Source organism: Rana temporaria, chromosome 2 (assembly GCF_905171775.1).
Source record: "Rana temporaria chromosome 2, aRanTem1.1, whole genome shotgun sequence".
Taxonomy (NCBI): domain Eukaryota; kingdom Metazoa; phylum Chordata; class Amphibia; order Anura; family Ranidae; genus Rana; species Rana temporaria.
In genome coordinates this window covers 420,911,213-420,926,751 of record NC_053490.1, presented here as the reverse complement: position 1 = coordinate 420,926,751, position 15,539 = coordinate 420,911,213, and the positions used below count along the sequence as shown (strand labels likewise).

The window sequence follows — 15,539 nt, the reverse complement described above, 5'->3', positions numbered from 1 at the left end:
GCCGCCGTTCCCGCTTCGAAATTCGAAAATTTTACATCGTTTGCGTAAGTCGTCCGTGAATAGGGATTTACGTCGTTTACGTCCACGTCAAAATCAATAGGCCCGTGCGGCGTACTTAGCTGCAATGCACACTGGGAAATGTAGGTGCCCGGCGCATGCGCAGTTCAAAAGGAACGTCAATCACGTAGGGTCAAGCCTCATTATCATAAAATACGCCCCCCTCAGACAAATCTGAATTAGGCGACCTTACGCCCGCCCACTTTAGGCTACGCCGCCGTAACTTGGCAGGCAAGTACTTTGAGAATCAAGTACTTGCCTCGCTAACTTACGGCGGCGTGGCCTAAACACGCTAAGCTACGCCGCCGCAAAGTTAGAAAACCCTACGTGAATCTAGCTATTAGTCTTGAAACAATGCCCAAGTCGATAAGAAAAGAAATTAGCAGGGAATGTTTTCGGACTGTTGGCAAGAAAATGAATTCATAAATGATGCACTTTTCACATCTGGCGAATTTGCGTGATCCTGCCCACGATCCCAAATTCACCGTAATAAATAGGGAACCAGACATGTCGTAAATTCAGCATAATTTTTTTAATACTAATAGTCTTGTTTACAAAGAAGTTGTTTGCAAAATCGTTGTACTGATTATTATTCTGCTATCTTTTGGTTGTAAATCAGACATGCCTTCAATGTGCATTTGCCTTATCACAAACATTTATGGACTATTAATTAATCCAGCTGTCTTCCAGCTTCCATTACTGATAACATGGACAACTAATTATCAAAACTGTTGGGTGCAACATTAAAAACAGTCTGTGAGGGCTGGAGTGTAAAGAACTATGATATAGGAATCAAAGACATACATAATAAAGCCGAATGCTAAATGCTAGAAAATAACTTTTTAGACGTGAAGGGCATTGAAACATGTTCAAACGCTACTGATTATTGCTGGCCAGACACCTTACAATTTGTATGGTCAACAATGAGATTTCTCATATTTCTCTTTTGATAGATTTTCTTTAACTTAAGGTATAACTGAAGGCAAAACTTTTTGTAAAGCAATTCTGAGTGCATATCCATAGTACCCCAAATAGGCTAATGATGTAATAATGTGCGCTTTATGAGCAACAGTTATAATACAATAGCATTAATAAGTATTCACTTGTCACTACCCATCTCCTAGTACGCCCTTTATTTAGGGGCAATGGCCGCACATCCAATAAAATCACCTTTATTAAGTCATATTCAAGAAAGACTGCACACTACATTCAAGGGACATTCAAGGGAGTATAGCACTCCAGCTAACACATTTCACGCCAAAATAAGCGCTTAGTCATGAGCTAACTGGAGTGATATGTTCCATGAAATGCAGTGTGGAGAGTCTTTTTAAAGTGGATATAAATCCTCATATATACACAGTGAAGTGAACAGCCTCAGATGATACACAGAGATTAAACAAATCTCCCTATGTCATTATCATTCATTATCATTTAAGGTACTTGTATAGAGCTGTCAATTTACGCAGCACTTTACATATACATTGTACATTCACATCAGCCCCTACCCTCAAGGAGCTTACAATCTAATGTCCCTAACTCACATTCATATACTAGGGCCAATTTAGACAGAAGCCAGTTAACCTACCAGCATGTCTTTGGAGTGTGGGAGGAAACCGGAGATGCCAGAGGAAACCCACGCAGGCACAGGGAGAACATGCAAACTCCAGCCAGGTAGTGTCATGGTTGCGACCCTTTACGTTTTACATGTATATCTGCTTTCTTCATCTCTATATATCCTTTAGAAAGTGCTCTTTGTGTTAAAGTTTTTCTCTTCCTGGTTAGCACTGTCAGTGGATTATTGGCATACAGCCAAGACAGCTGATTAGAGCAAAGGCACACACCCCCTCTCCTCATAGGCAAAGGAAGAAAGGAATGTGCATAGCTCTGCTCTTAGACAGCAAGTTGACTGCTATTCTATTTAATGCAACCTCCCCCGACACACACTTCTATCTCTTGTTTTGGAGAACCTGTGAGAACTTATTAGGCTGATAACAGACCTACGGAGCAAGAGACAGCTAGAGGACATAGTGTTTTGGAGAGAGATAAGAAAACACTGCAGATATATGTGCACAGCTCAAATTTCATGAATCGGGTTTACATCCACTTTAAATATGTCTTAATAAAAATTGATCTTTTTAGATTTGTGGCCAGGGCCGGCCTTTGGGGTGTGCGAGCTGTGCGGCTGCACAGGGCGCCATGGGCAACAGGGGCGCCGTGCGGCCATCACAGCTTGCAGAATGTGAGTCGCAGTCAGTTACTCACATGATCATCACAGGAGTCCGACTCCTATGAGTCACAGCAGCAGGCGCTGCCAGGTCTCCCAGCGCGTTGCCAGGTCCCCCTGCCCTGGGATTGGGTGAAGAGCAACGCATCGGTTGCGGCACCTGAAAAAAATGGCTGCTGCCGGCCCCGACAGGCACACTGCGCAAGCCTGTGGCGAACAGGGCCAGCACCTGCTAGCGTGCAGTGGAGTTGATACAGGTGAAAACCAACCTAGAGCAGTGATCATCTTCTATTTAGGGGCATTGCCCCTAAAATTTCACAGTTAGCCGTCATTTTGTGACAAAACGAATGTGGCGGTGCAACGTGCTGATGTCACCATCACCCTCGTGTCCCGAAAGGACGGGTGTGTTTGGTTGTGTGTCGGCTGACGCACAAAACTCAAGATGCAATTGTTCTAATGCTGTTGTAAGTGCAACATTTTATTATACAGGGAGTGTAGAATTATTAGGCAAATGAGTATTTTGACCACATCATTCTCTTTATGCACGTTGTCTTACTCCAAGCTGTATAGGCTCGAAAGCCTACTACCAATTAAGCATATTAGGTGATGTGCATCTCTGTAATGAGAAGGGGTGTGGTCTAATGACATCAACACCCTATATCAGGTGTGCATAATTATTAGGCAATTTCCTTTCCTTTGGCAAAATGGGTCAAAAGAAGGACTTGACAGGCTCAGAAAAGTCAAAAATAGTGAGATATCTTGCAGAGGGATGCAGCACTCTTAAAATTGCAAAGCTTCTGAAGCGTGATCATCGAACAATCAAGCGTTTCATTCAAAATAGTCAACAGGGTCGCAAGAAGCGTGTGGAAAAACCAAGGCGCAAAATAACTGCCCATGAACTGGTCAAGCGTGCAGCTGCCAAGATGCCACTTGCCACCAGTTTGGCCATATTTCAGAGCTGCAACATCACTGGAGTGCCCAAAAGCACAAGGTGTGCAATACTCAGAGACATGGCCAAGGTAAGAAAGGCTGAAAGACGACCACCACTGAACAAGACACACAAGCTGAAACGTCAAGACTGTGCCAAGAAATATCTCAAGACTGATTTTTCTAAGGTTTTATGGACTGCTGAAATGAGAGTGAGTCTTGATGGGCCAGATGGATGGGCCCGTGGCTGGATTGGTAAAGGGCAGAGAGCTCCAGTCCGACTCAGACGCCAGCAAGGTGGAGGTGGAGTACTGGTTTGGGCTGGTATCATCAAAGATGAGCTTGTGGGGCCTTTTCGGGTTGAGGATGGAGTCAAGCTCAACTCCCAGTCCTACTGCCAGTTTCTGGAAGACACCTTCTTCAAGCAGTGGTACAGGAAGAAGTCTGCATCCTTCAAGAAAAACATGATTTTCATGCAGGACAATGCTCCATCACACGCGTCCAAGTACTCCACAGCGTGGCTGGCAAGAAAGGGTATAAAAGAAGAAAAACTAATGACATGGCCTCCTTGTTCACCTGATCTGAACCCCATTGAGAACCTGTGGTCCATCATCAAATGTGAGATTTACAAGGAGGGAAAACAGTACACCTCTCTGAACAGTGTCTGGGAGGCTGTGGTTGCTGCTGCACATTGCAATGTTGATGGTGAACAGATCAAAACACTGACAGAATCCATGGATGTCAGGCTTTTGAGTGTCCTTGCAAAGAAAGGTGGCTATATTGGTCACTGATTTGTTTTTGTTTTGTTTTTGAATGTCAGAAATGTATATTTGTGAATGTTGAGATGTTATATTGGTTTCACTGGTAAAAATAAATCATTGAAATGGGTATATATTTTTTTTTTGTTAAGTTGCCTAATAATTCTGCACAGTAATAGTCACCTGCACACACAGATATCCCCCTAAAATAGCTAAAACTAAAAACAAACTAAAAACGACTTCCAAAAATATTCAGCTTTGATATTAATGAGTTTTTTGGGTTCATTGAGAACATGGTTGTTGTTCAAAAATAAAATTAATCCTCAAAAATACAACTTGCCTAATAATTCTGCACTCCCTGTAATTATAAAAGATTTTATGCTATGAGGAGCTTTCTGTTTTCTTGTTGAACTTCGCATCCATCCTACTGAGATAAGTGACACCACAAGTGCAGGAGAGCCTTGCGATTTGGAGAAAGACCCAGGCTGTTATACGTAGGGTTGCACCGATACTAGTATCGGTATCTATGCCGATCCCGAGCATTTGCCCGGGTACTTGTACGATGCTTAACCCGATACCTGGACAGTCAGGGGTGATCGTTGCGGCACTGGGGAGGAGTTACAATCACTGATCTCCCTGTATAGATTTCAATAAAGCAGCTGACAAACGCTTCTCCTCTCCCTTCCGTGGCTTTTAGCTGCTTTATTGAAATCTATACATGAAGATCAGTGATTGTAACTCTTCCCCAGCACTGCACCAATCACCCCTGACTGTCCCCCCTCTGTGCTCCCCTGGTCCCTCTCCATGCTCCGGTCCCCCTTTTGCTCCTCTGGTCCCCCTCCATGCTCCAGTCCCCCTCCATGCTCCAGTCCCCCATTGCTCCTGAGTCCCGCTCATATGTCATTTATCGGCTCCTTCTTTTTCCGAATGCACAGGGTCAGTGTTCACTGAGCATGGTAAACTGTTTATGATGCTTCGGTTTATGAATGGAGAGGAGCAGCTATCTCCTGTACATTCATCCTCAGTGCACCTGAGGCTGCAGAGAAAGGGACTGGGGAATCTCTGTCCTCAGTCCTGTTCCCTGTCTCAAAAGGGAGATGTCAGGGGTCTGTTAAGACCCCTAATATCTCACCAAAGCCACCCCCCAACAGGGCAAAAAAATGAATAATGAAACATAATAAAAAAAAAACACACTGGCACTGTTCAACCCCGCCCCCCCCCCCCCCCCCCCCCCAAAAAGGAAGCATTGTTTAAAAAAAATGTAATTTTTTTTAAATAAAGTAAAATAAAATTGTAAAATAAAAACTACTGACACAGTAGTGTGTTGTTTTTACTATTTTTAATTATTTAGCGCAATTCTATATCTATACCATTGTTGAACTGTGCTTATGTCATACAGGAGAATTGCTGCTTAATTTGCATATTTAAAGTTACTTAATAGCTCTTTACTTAATAGCTCTGACACGATTGGTTATTTAACCGATGGTGTGTAGGCGTGACGGACCATCAGTCAGACCGTTGTCCTCTGGTTAACCTATCGTGTGTACGAGGCTTTGGCCTTTTTTTCATTCAGCTCATTTCATTAAGCCATAGGGCCAAGATATTTTATGGGCCCAGGACAAAATTATAATGGTCCCTTCAGTAACAATTTGATAAACAGTTGCTGCCAAGCTCATCTCACATCTGAGAATATATATTGTAATTAAAATGCAAAAATGGTTTCAGTAAAGGTAAAGCAGAGCTTCAGACAAATAGATGCAATATATATTGTACATGTTTTTTTTGTCAAATTATGTTTGGTTTTGTTCAGCCTGCCACATTTTATAGCCAGAAAATAACATCATAATTCTGACACTTTAGCTTTTTATATCAGACAGAAACCCAAATTAGTCTTTTTTATTGTACTGTAGTCAGATCAATTCAGTTTTATGTAAGATCTTTTCTAAAAGCCTTTATGGATTTGCAGTTTGTTCTTTGTCTAATTAAATAAACTATTTTATACCAAGAATGACTCTTGGCTGGTGCAACTAGGCGCCAATCGAAAAATATATTTGGCTATGTTAAAAATAGTAGTGTATGTTGATGCTTCAGGAGCATACGCTGGCTTTTACACAACATAATCTTGACTTTCTGCTGCAGTACAAATTACTGTTTAATTTGCTTTCATGCCTTCTGGAGTTCCCACAATTAGAGCTGTAGGGCTAACGTGTTGCTACCAGCTATTTTCAAGCATTTGGGTTCTTGATGACCTCTGCAAGTACCTTCAAAACAGATTAAGGGAGAATTTGTAATCCTTTGAATTGAGCCTAAAAATCTATGATCAAAGAATAATAACTCCACAGAGCATTAAACATTATCTGGCCTTGATCTGCAAAAAAAAAATGGTCTGTATTTTTCATAATAATGATCAATATGGGTTTTTCTAAACCTTTTGATTGTTTGCTTATTTCTTTATTTTTAAAACCTATTTTAATATCACACCTAGAGGATATGTTAAATAGCAATGTTTGTATTATCTCTGACCTGGCAGATATTTCTTTACTCGTTATGTTTTTAACAATCTACAGGAGAACACAAATGTGCCTATGGCCTAAAGAAGTACAACCTGTGGACAAACTTATAAAATAAGTACTAAACTAAATAACAGGACCAGATAGCTGACAACATACAATATGCTGTTAGCACATATCGCTTAGCAAAACATTTTCCCCTCCAGTGCTGTGTAGAGCTATTCCGGTGGTAAAAATAGCGGCATTTTATCGCCAACGCTATGAGCGGCTCAGTGTGAAAGAGGACAGAACATGGCTGGAAAAGATTTATGAAAGTTTGTTGACAAGAATATTAAGGACAGAATAGTGTCCACAGACAAAAATTTCCCTATTAACCACTTGCCGACTGCCGCATGTATATGTACGTCCACAGAATGGCACATACAGGCATATGGGCGTACAGGTACGTCCTTGCCTTTCCGCGGGTCTGGGCAGGTACGTCCTTGCCTTTCCGCGGGTCTGGGGTTCCAATCGGGACCCCCCCCCCACCGCTACATGCGGCGGTCGAATTCCCGCGGGGAGCGATCCAGGACGACGGCGCGGCTATTCGTTTATAGCCGCTCCATCGCGATCGCTCCCCGGAGCTTCACTGTGGCGGCTGCATCGATCGAGTGATCCCTTTTATAGGGAGACTCGATCGATGACGTCAGTCCTACAGCCACACCCCCCTACAGTTGTAAACACACACTAGGTGAACCCTAACTCCTTCAGCGCCCCCTGTGGTTAACTCCCAAACTGCAACTGTCATTTTCACAATAAACAATGCAATTTAAATGCATTTTTTGCTGTGAAAATGACAATGGTCCCAAAAATGTGTCAAAATTGTCCAAAGTCTCCGCCATAATGCCGCAGTCACGAAAAAAATTGCTGATCGCCGCCATTAGTAGTAAAAAAAAAAAAAAATAATAAAACTATCCCCTATTTTGTAAACGCTATAAATTTTGCGCAAACCAATCGATAAACGCTTATTGCGATTTTTTTTACCAAAAATAGGTAGAAGAATACGTATCGGCCTAAACTGAGGGAAAAAAATGTTATATATGTTTTTGTTATAATTGTCTGTTAAAGTGACGCAGTGCTGAATTGTAAAAACGCCTTTGGGCATTTAGCAGCATATTGGTCCGGGGCTTAAGTGGTTAAAGTAGCCTAAAGTAGCCTAAAGTAAAATAATGACTTTATTTGCTGGATCATGGAACTGCCCCCACCTTTCACCTTTAAAATACTTACGAGCTCTGCGATTCTTTCCCATTCCATTTGTTTGCCACTGTGCAATATATTGCTCAGGTAGAGGAAGCTTATCAGTGCCTGTCCCGCGCAGAGTCACATTAATACAAAAGTGACAACACTGAAGAAATTATACGTTGCTACAATGTAAAGTAGTGAGTGTACAGCTTGTATAACAGTGTCAATTTGCTGTCCCCTCAAAATCACTCAACACACAGCCATTAATCTCTAAACCGCTGGCAATAAAAGTGAGTAAACCCCTAAGTGAAAATTTCCAAATTGGGCCCAAAGTGTCAACATTTTGTGTGGTTACCATTATTTTCCAGCACTGCTTTAACCCTCTTTGGGCATGGAGTTCACCGGAGCTTCACAGGTTGCAACTGGAGTCCTCTTCCACTCCCATGACGACATCACGGAGCTGGTGTATGTTAGAGAACTTGCGCTCCTCCAACTTCCGTTGGAGGATGCCCCACAGATGCTCAATAGGGTTTAGGCCTGGAGAAATGCTTGGCCATTCCATCAACTTTACCCTCAGTTTCTTTAGCAAGGCAGTGGTCATCTTGGAGGTGTGTTTGGGGTCGTTATCATGTTTAAATACTGCCCTGCAGCTCAGTCTCTTAAGTAAGGGGGTAATGCTCTGCTTCAGTATGTCACAGTACATGTTGGCATTCATGGTTCCCTCAATGAACTGTAGCTCCCCAGTGTCGGCAGCACTCATACAGCCCCAGACCATGACACTCATGCAGCCCCACCACCATACTCGACTGTAGGCAAGACACACTTGTCTTTGTAATCCTCACCTGGTTGCCACCACACACACTTGACACCATCTGAACCAAATACGTTTATTTTGGTCTCATCAGACCACAGGACATGGTTCCAGTAATCCATGTTCTTAGACTGCTTGTCTTCAGCAAACTGTTTGTAGGCTTTCTTGTGTATCATCTTTAGAGGAGGCTTCCTTCTGGGACAACAGCCATGCAGATCAATTTGATGCAGTGTGCGGCATATGGTCTGAGCACTGACAGGCTGACCTCCCACCCCTTCAACCTCTGCAGCAATGCTGGCAGCACTTATACGTCTTTTTCCCAAAGACAACCTCTGGCTATGACGCTAAGCACATGCACTCAACTTTTTTGGTCGACCAAGGCAAGGCCTGTTCTGATTGGATCCTGTCCTGTTAAATTGCTGTATGGTCTTGGCCACCATGCTGCAGCTCAGTTTCGGGGTCTTGGCAATTTTCTTATAGCCTATGCCATCTTTATGTAGAAAAACAATTGTTTTTTTCAGATCTTTAGAGAGTTCTTTGCCATGAGGTGTCATGTTGAACTTTCAGTGACCAGTATAAGAGAGTGAGAGCGATAACACCAAATTTAACACAACTGCTCCCCATTCACACCCCAGACTTCGTAACACTAACGAGTCACATAGCAACGGGAGGGAAAATGGCTAATTGGGCCCAATTTGAACATTTTCACTTAGGGGTGTACTCACTTTTGTTGCCAGTGGTTTAGACATTAATGGCTGTGTGTTGAGTTATTTTGAGGGGGCAGAAAATGTACACTGTTATACACGCTGTACGCCCCCTACTTTACATTGTAGCAAAGTGTCATTTCTTCAGTGTTGCCACATGAAAAGATATAATAAAATATTTACAAAAACATGAGGGGTGTACTCACTTTTGTGAGATACTGTGTGTGTATGTATGTGTGTATATATATATATATATATATATATATAGATAGATAGATAGATAGATAGATAGATAGATAGATAGATAGATAGATAGATAGATAGATAGATAGATAGATATATAGATCATAGATACAAGCACACACAATTTAATAAAGAAACAAAAAACAAGACCACAAGGAAACAATAAACCAGTGTAAGAATATTAAACTGCAGCAGAGTACCCTAACCAGTGTTCCAAATCTGAGAATAACATTTTCATATTCATCATTAAACTAGTAGTGTGCAGCCACACTTCCCATCTAGAATAAAACATGTGAGCTCCTTGTTGTGATTATGCAAGAAATTTTGCATAAATACAATGGACATGCAAAAGAAAGGGGTAGGTAGAAACCGCGCCACGGACCTATAATTTCCAAGTGCTATAGTGATCTTAATAAAGGTAAGTTGTTTATTAAGTGGCTGCCCCTACGTGAAATTCCACCGAAATGGAATGTAAAAAGTGAATGGGGGGTGAGGTAGTAGGTGTTGGCGCCTCTTATTAACGTATAAAAAAATGAATAATTAAAAACCTGTAATTCGGTCCTCATATACCTACTGTAGCTGTGGTATATAAATCAGATCATTATTGAACCGTGACATAAATTAACCATTGTGTGCAAAGTAAAAAAGTCCATACAAATGCGAAAATAAATAGATAAATAAAATAAAATTTAATTAGATTAAAGTGCTCAGTGCTGTGAGTATAAACTGATACTAAATATACAGTCCATGCAAAAAAGTGCTTTGTGCTTCATATGGTATAAGGCAGATGACAGTGTTCACTCAGTGCTCCCTCTTTACATGCTCTGGTGGGTCCCTCACTCACCAGATCCAGGCACCCACAAGGGGTATGAGGCCTTCACAGTATTAGCCCTGTATGGACCACTTCAGATAAATTAGACGCTTACTATATTTACATTTTTGTGCTCAGGTTTAGATATCCACCAAAGGATCCACATTTCAGTGTGTGTATATGTGTGTTAATATATATATATATATATACAGGTATATATACACACAGTATATAGTCTTTTTATTAGCAAATCTCTGGTTCTGATCTATTACTTAAAGGGTCACTAAAGGAAAACATTGTTTTAGCTAAATAGCTTCCTTTACCTTACTGCAGTCCTGGTTTCATGTCCTCATTTTCGTTTTTGCTCTGATGTTACTGTAATCCTTCTCTGTTCTGAACAGTCTGTTTCCTGATGAACAAAGTCATGGGAGCTTTCTATCTGTGGTCACTAATCAAGGAGGTGTGATTACTGTGTGTCTAAAAGCCTTCAACACCAATCAGTTTTGTTTTACAAACCATCACTGCCCTGTATTGGCTCTTTGTCTCTGTTCATCACAGAAGCATGAAACAGCATGCAAAAACTAAACTGAAACTGTAGGTACATTATCTGATTCATTTTTATCTATTTTTATTCATTTTTAAAAGGAATCAGTTAACTATTATGTCTCTATACCCTGTAAACAGTCATTTCAGCTAAAAAAAAAAAATTCCTTTACAACTCCTTTAAGATACAGTAGGTAATGCACTGTAAGAAACAGAGTCACCGCTCCAGGTGGGTCTACTATATGGTCACACGTTAAAACAGGATTCCAAGGGTGCTGGCAGTGCACTGGGCAAGCATGAAAAGTAGATAAAAGATGTATAGCCGCACTCCAAGAACCATGCAGGTTGTCTTTTATGTAAATAAACATCAAATGCATCACCAAATCATGAAACAGGAACAGGGGAACAGCCTGTTCCCCTGTTCCTGTTTCATGATTTGGTGATGTATTTGCTGTTTATTTAAATAAAAGACAACCTGCACGGTTCTTGGAGTGCGGCTATCCATCTTTCATCTACTTTTCAGGTAATGCACTGTGGTGAACTTTTTGTCATGTGCCAAATACACATCTAAGTTGCCTTACTTCACTCATAATTTCACAGCTATAGAGTAAGGTACATGTTTTCAGTATAGGTTTACAACAAATCCCGATTACCGGCCCTAGAGCCTACAGATTTTTTTATTTCATACAAATATGATCTCCCTAAGGCCAGCAAGAAATTAAAATGTAAAAAAGGCATATACATAAGTAAAGACTGCAAAGCATTTGTAGTCTTTAGTTTCCTCAAGGATCACTACTAGTAGTCCACTCTTTCTATATACCAACTAAAAGTGGTTGGAAAGAATCTTTAGGATGTCCAAAGTTTTATTATACCAATGCATATTTTACATGAGGGTGGTACATTTGCTATAAGTATGTATATGTATGCAAAGACAGAACATGTTCTATACTATATTTGTGATACAAAAGGATCTGTTATGGATTTTGTGTTTTTTGTAAAGATTTCTTCCCTTTTTTGTATTTCAGTTTCCGGCTGTAAATCACCCTCAGTCTTTGGAAAGACGATATTTAGGCATCATTAGTGGTGTATTACTTGACCTCATGAAGGTATGGAACATCTTCTATGAGTGCTCTTTGCCATTTATGTGTTTTTGTTAAGAAAGTGTGCAGCGATTTATTTAGCATGAAGAGTGGAGATGCTGTTCTCTGCTTCTCTTCACAGCACAATACGTGGCCAGTAAGAGCAATACAAAAAAACAGTTTAAAGAGAATCTTCAGGCTGTATGAAAAAAATTAGAAGTCACTGCTACAAATACGGTAGTTGCTGATGTTTAATAAAAAAGGACGCTTGCTGTACCTGTCCAAATATCCAGCAATGTCCACACCTGGGCCATTTATTCATCCGTTTTCAGGTCCCTGGCGCCGGCACATTTACTAAAGGAAGCTAGATGTGACTCCTTGTGGCTTCACATCCGGCTTGTCACTGCACATGCACGGGCCGCTCTGCACTTTGTGAATTGTCCTGCATCCTTCTGTGACATGTCCCAGACGGTTGTGGGCAGGGAGGTGAGAGGATGGGCAGGGAGGTGAGGGGGTGGGCAAACCGTAAGTTCCTCTTTAGGGAGTTTGGACCCTTAACATGTGACAGGATTTAGTAAGTAAAAACTTTTAACGGGGAAGCTTCGGTTAAAGTGGACCTTTAAATAGGCTCTTTCAGAAAGCAAAACACAAGACACTGTAAATTCAACAGCACTTACGGTATTTATCGCGGTATAATGCGCTCCCGCGTATACCGCGCACCCATAAAGTGACCCCAAATCGTGTGGAAAAAAAGTTTTTCTTCTACTTACAGTTTTGGTGTCTTGCGCGGCGTCCATCGGCGGCCTCGGCGGGTCTGGCGTCCTTCTGCGGCTTCGGGTGTCCTTCTGCGGCTTCGGGTGTCCTTCTGCGGCGGGTCCGGTGTCCTCTTCGGCGGGTCCGGTGTCCTTCTGCGGCGTCCTCGCTCGTTTCCCGCGCCGAGTTTTGAATACTGCGCCGACATATACCGAGCGCAGTACACTCGGGTATAGTCGGGCAGTCTCGGCAACTTCCGCGCTCACGTCCTGGACGTACAGGACGTCAGCGCGGGTAGCCGAGCATTGCCGACAATACACGAGTGTCAGAGCGCAGTATTCAAAACTCGGCGCGGGAAAGCGGGTATTGGCGTATACCGCGCACCCACGATTTTGCCCTGAAATCAGGGCAAAAAGATGCGCGGTATACGCCGATAAATACGGTATGTTTCTGCTATGTGTTGACTGTCATGAGACCCAGTAGCTCTAGAACAGGGGTAAGCAACCTTTGAGAGGTGGAGATCTTCTTGAACAACATGAAAGAGATCAAAGATCACCCGTGTTCGAGTTCCTTTTAACCGCTTAAGGACCGCCTCCTGCACATTTACGTCGGCAGACTGGCACGGCTGGGCACATGCACGTACAGGTACGTCCTGTGCTAGTGCCCAGCCGTGGGTCACGGGTGCGCGCCCGTGACCCGGTCCGAAGCTCCGGGACCAGCGGACCTGATCGGGGAGAGCTGTGTGTTTACACAGCTTCCCCGTTCTTCACTGTGGCGGCATCATCGATCGTGTGATCCCTTTTATAGGGATACACAATCGATGACGTCACACCTACAGCCACAACCCCCTACAGTTAGAAACACATATTAGGTCATACATAACCCCTTCAGCGCCCCCTTGTGGTTAACACTATAAATTTTGCGCAAACCAACCGATAAACGCTTATTGCAATTTTTTTTACCAAAAATAGGTAGAAGAATACTTATCAGCCTAAACTGAGGAAAAAAAATGTTTTTTTACATATTTTTGGGGGATATTTATTATAGCAAAAAGTAAAAAATATTAAATTTTTTTCAAAATTGTCGCTCTATTTTTGTTTATGGCGCAACAAATAAAAACCGCAGAGGTGATCACATACCACCAAAAGAAAGCTCTATTTGTGGGGAAAAAAGGACGCCAATTTTGTTTGGGAGCCACGTCTCACGACCACGCAATTGTCTGTTAAAGCAACGCAGTGCCGAATCGCAAAACCTGGCTGGGTCCTTTAGCTGTCTAAAGGTCCGGGTCTTAAGTGGTTGAAAAAAAAAATTAACTAGTAAGGCTTAACTAAGTAACAAGAACTCATTCACTGTTTTTGTCATATTTGGGGAGTATTTGGTGACCCACAAGTCTGATGCAGGAGTCTATCAAGATGGCAGAACACCTGGTACTGACTTACTCAACTAGTTTCAGGCTTGAATGCAGGGCAGTGAATATAGGTTTGTAATAGGTAGAGCAGTGTATAGAGGTCAGTAATAAGTAGGGCAGTTCATAGAGGTTAGTAATTGGTAGGGAAGAGTACAGGGATCACCATTTTGTAGGACAGATAATAAGGGCCAGTATGGCAGAGACCTGGGTCAGTAGAACAGTGTACAGGGGTCAGTAGAGCAGTGGATGGTATCAGTAGGGCAGTAGACAGTGTCAGTCAGTAGGGAAGTGGCTGGTGATCGTTAGTAGGGCAGAGGATGGTGACAGTAAGGCAGTGGATGGTGATAGTAGGACAGAGTATGTTGATGGTTAGTAGGGCTGTGGTTGGTGATGGTTAGTAGGACTATGGATGGTGACAGTTAGTAGGGCTGTGGATGGTGACAGTAGGGCTGTGGATTGCAGACAATGTTCTATATTATGTAGCTGACCCATTAATTTCCCTTCCTAATATAGTGGCTGAGCTACAGATAATTCCATTCACTATCAAATTTTAAAATCAACTTTAGTAAGTCGGAGATTCTCCCTCGTACTATTCCCACTGGCTTGGGCGCCCAACTGCGAGCCTCTTTTTCTTTTACATGGTGTCGCTAATCCTTGAAATACTCAGGCATTTATCTCCCAAACATACCGTATTTTCACAATTATACACTTGTAACTAAGCCCCCTTACACTCCACAATCAAAGCAGACATACTAAGGTGGGACTGTACCACTTTTTCCTGGATGAGTTAGTATACTGAAGCTGAATGTGTTACCAAGAGTTATTTTCCACCTTCAAATGGTGCCTATATTGTTGCCCAGATCTTTCTTCTTGGCCCTCAATAGTCTGTTTTTTTTCATTTATCTGGCATGGCCGGAGCCCAAGTCTGGCCTACGTACCTTACAGTGCTCTAAGAGGCAGGGAGAACTGGGGGTTCTTTCTATCGGGAAATACTATCAGGCAAAAGCTCTGAAGCAGATATTGGACTGGCATCATCGCGTCGCTACTAAATTTGGGTCCCTCCTCGAAAGTTTTGGCCAGCAGTAATTTGTCTCATGCTCCATGGCTCTCTGTGGCACTGTCCCCTGTTACTGCCCATATGCTGAAACTGTGGAATGCTCTGAATGCAGCTGCTGTCTCCACCTGTGTCGCCCCTTGCACCCCTAGGGGGCTTCCCCTGGTTCATTCCTGGGGAACACCTCTCCTACTCGCACATGGGCAAAGGATGGGGAGGTACGATGTCTCAGGTTCATACATGAGCGGGTCCTAGTCTCTCTGTACTGACTCCCTGTTCAGTTTGGTCGATTCCCAATAGATGATTGGTATTACAGACAGTTACATCATTTTGTTCACAGCGTTCCCAATGCCATTTAAAACACTGGCCTTGCAGTGCTGCTACCGCTGTGGATCCCACGGCGACCAGGGATAAAAGGTGGCGCGCTGTTGTTATC

At 42.5% G+C, this 15,539-nt stretch overlaps 1 protein-coding gene across 3 annotated transcripts in view; it reads left to right on the top strand.

Annotated features, from left to right (window-relative positions):
* The window catches only part of CDKL5 (cyclin dependent kinase like 5), a 511,586-nt gene that overhangs the window by 419,701 nt on the left and 76,346 nt on the right, over window positions 1-15,539 (top strand). For all 3 annotated transcript variants that reach the window (XM_040338214.1, XM_040338213.1, XM_040338212.1), the window contains exon 11: window positions 11,835-11,915. In XM_040338214.1, coding sequence (XP_040194148.1) covers window positions 11,835-11,915 — 81 coding nt within the window. The remainder of the gene's footprint in view (window positions 1-11,834; window positions 11,916-15,539) is intronic.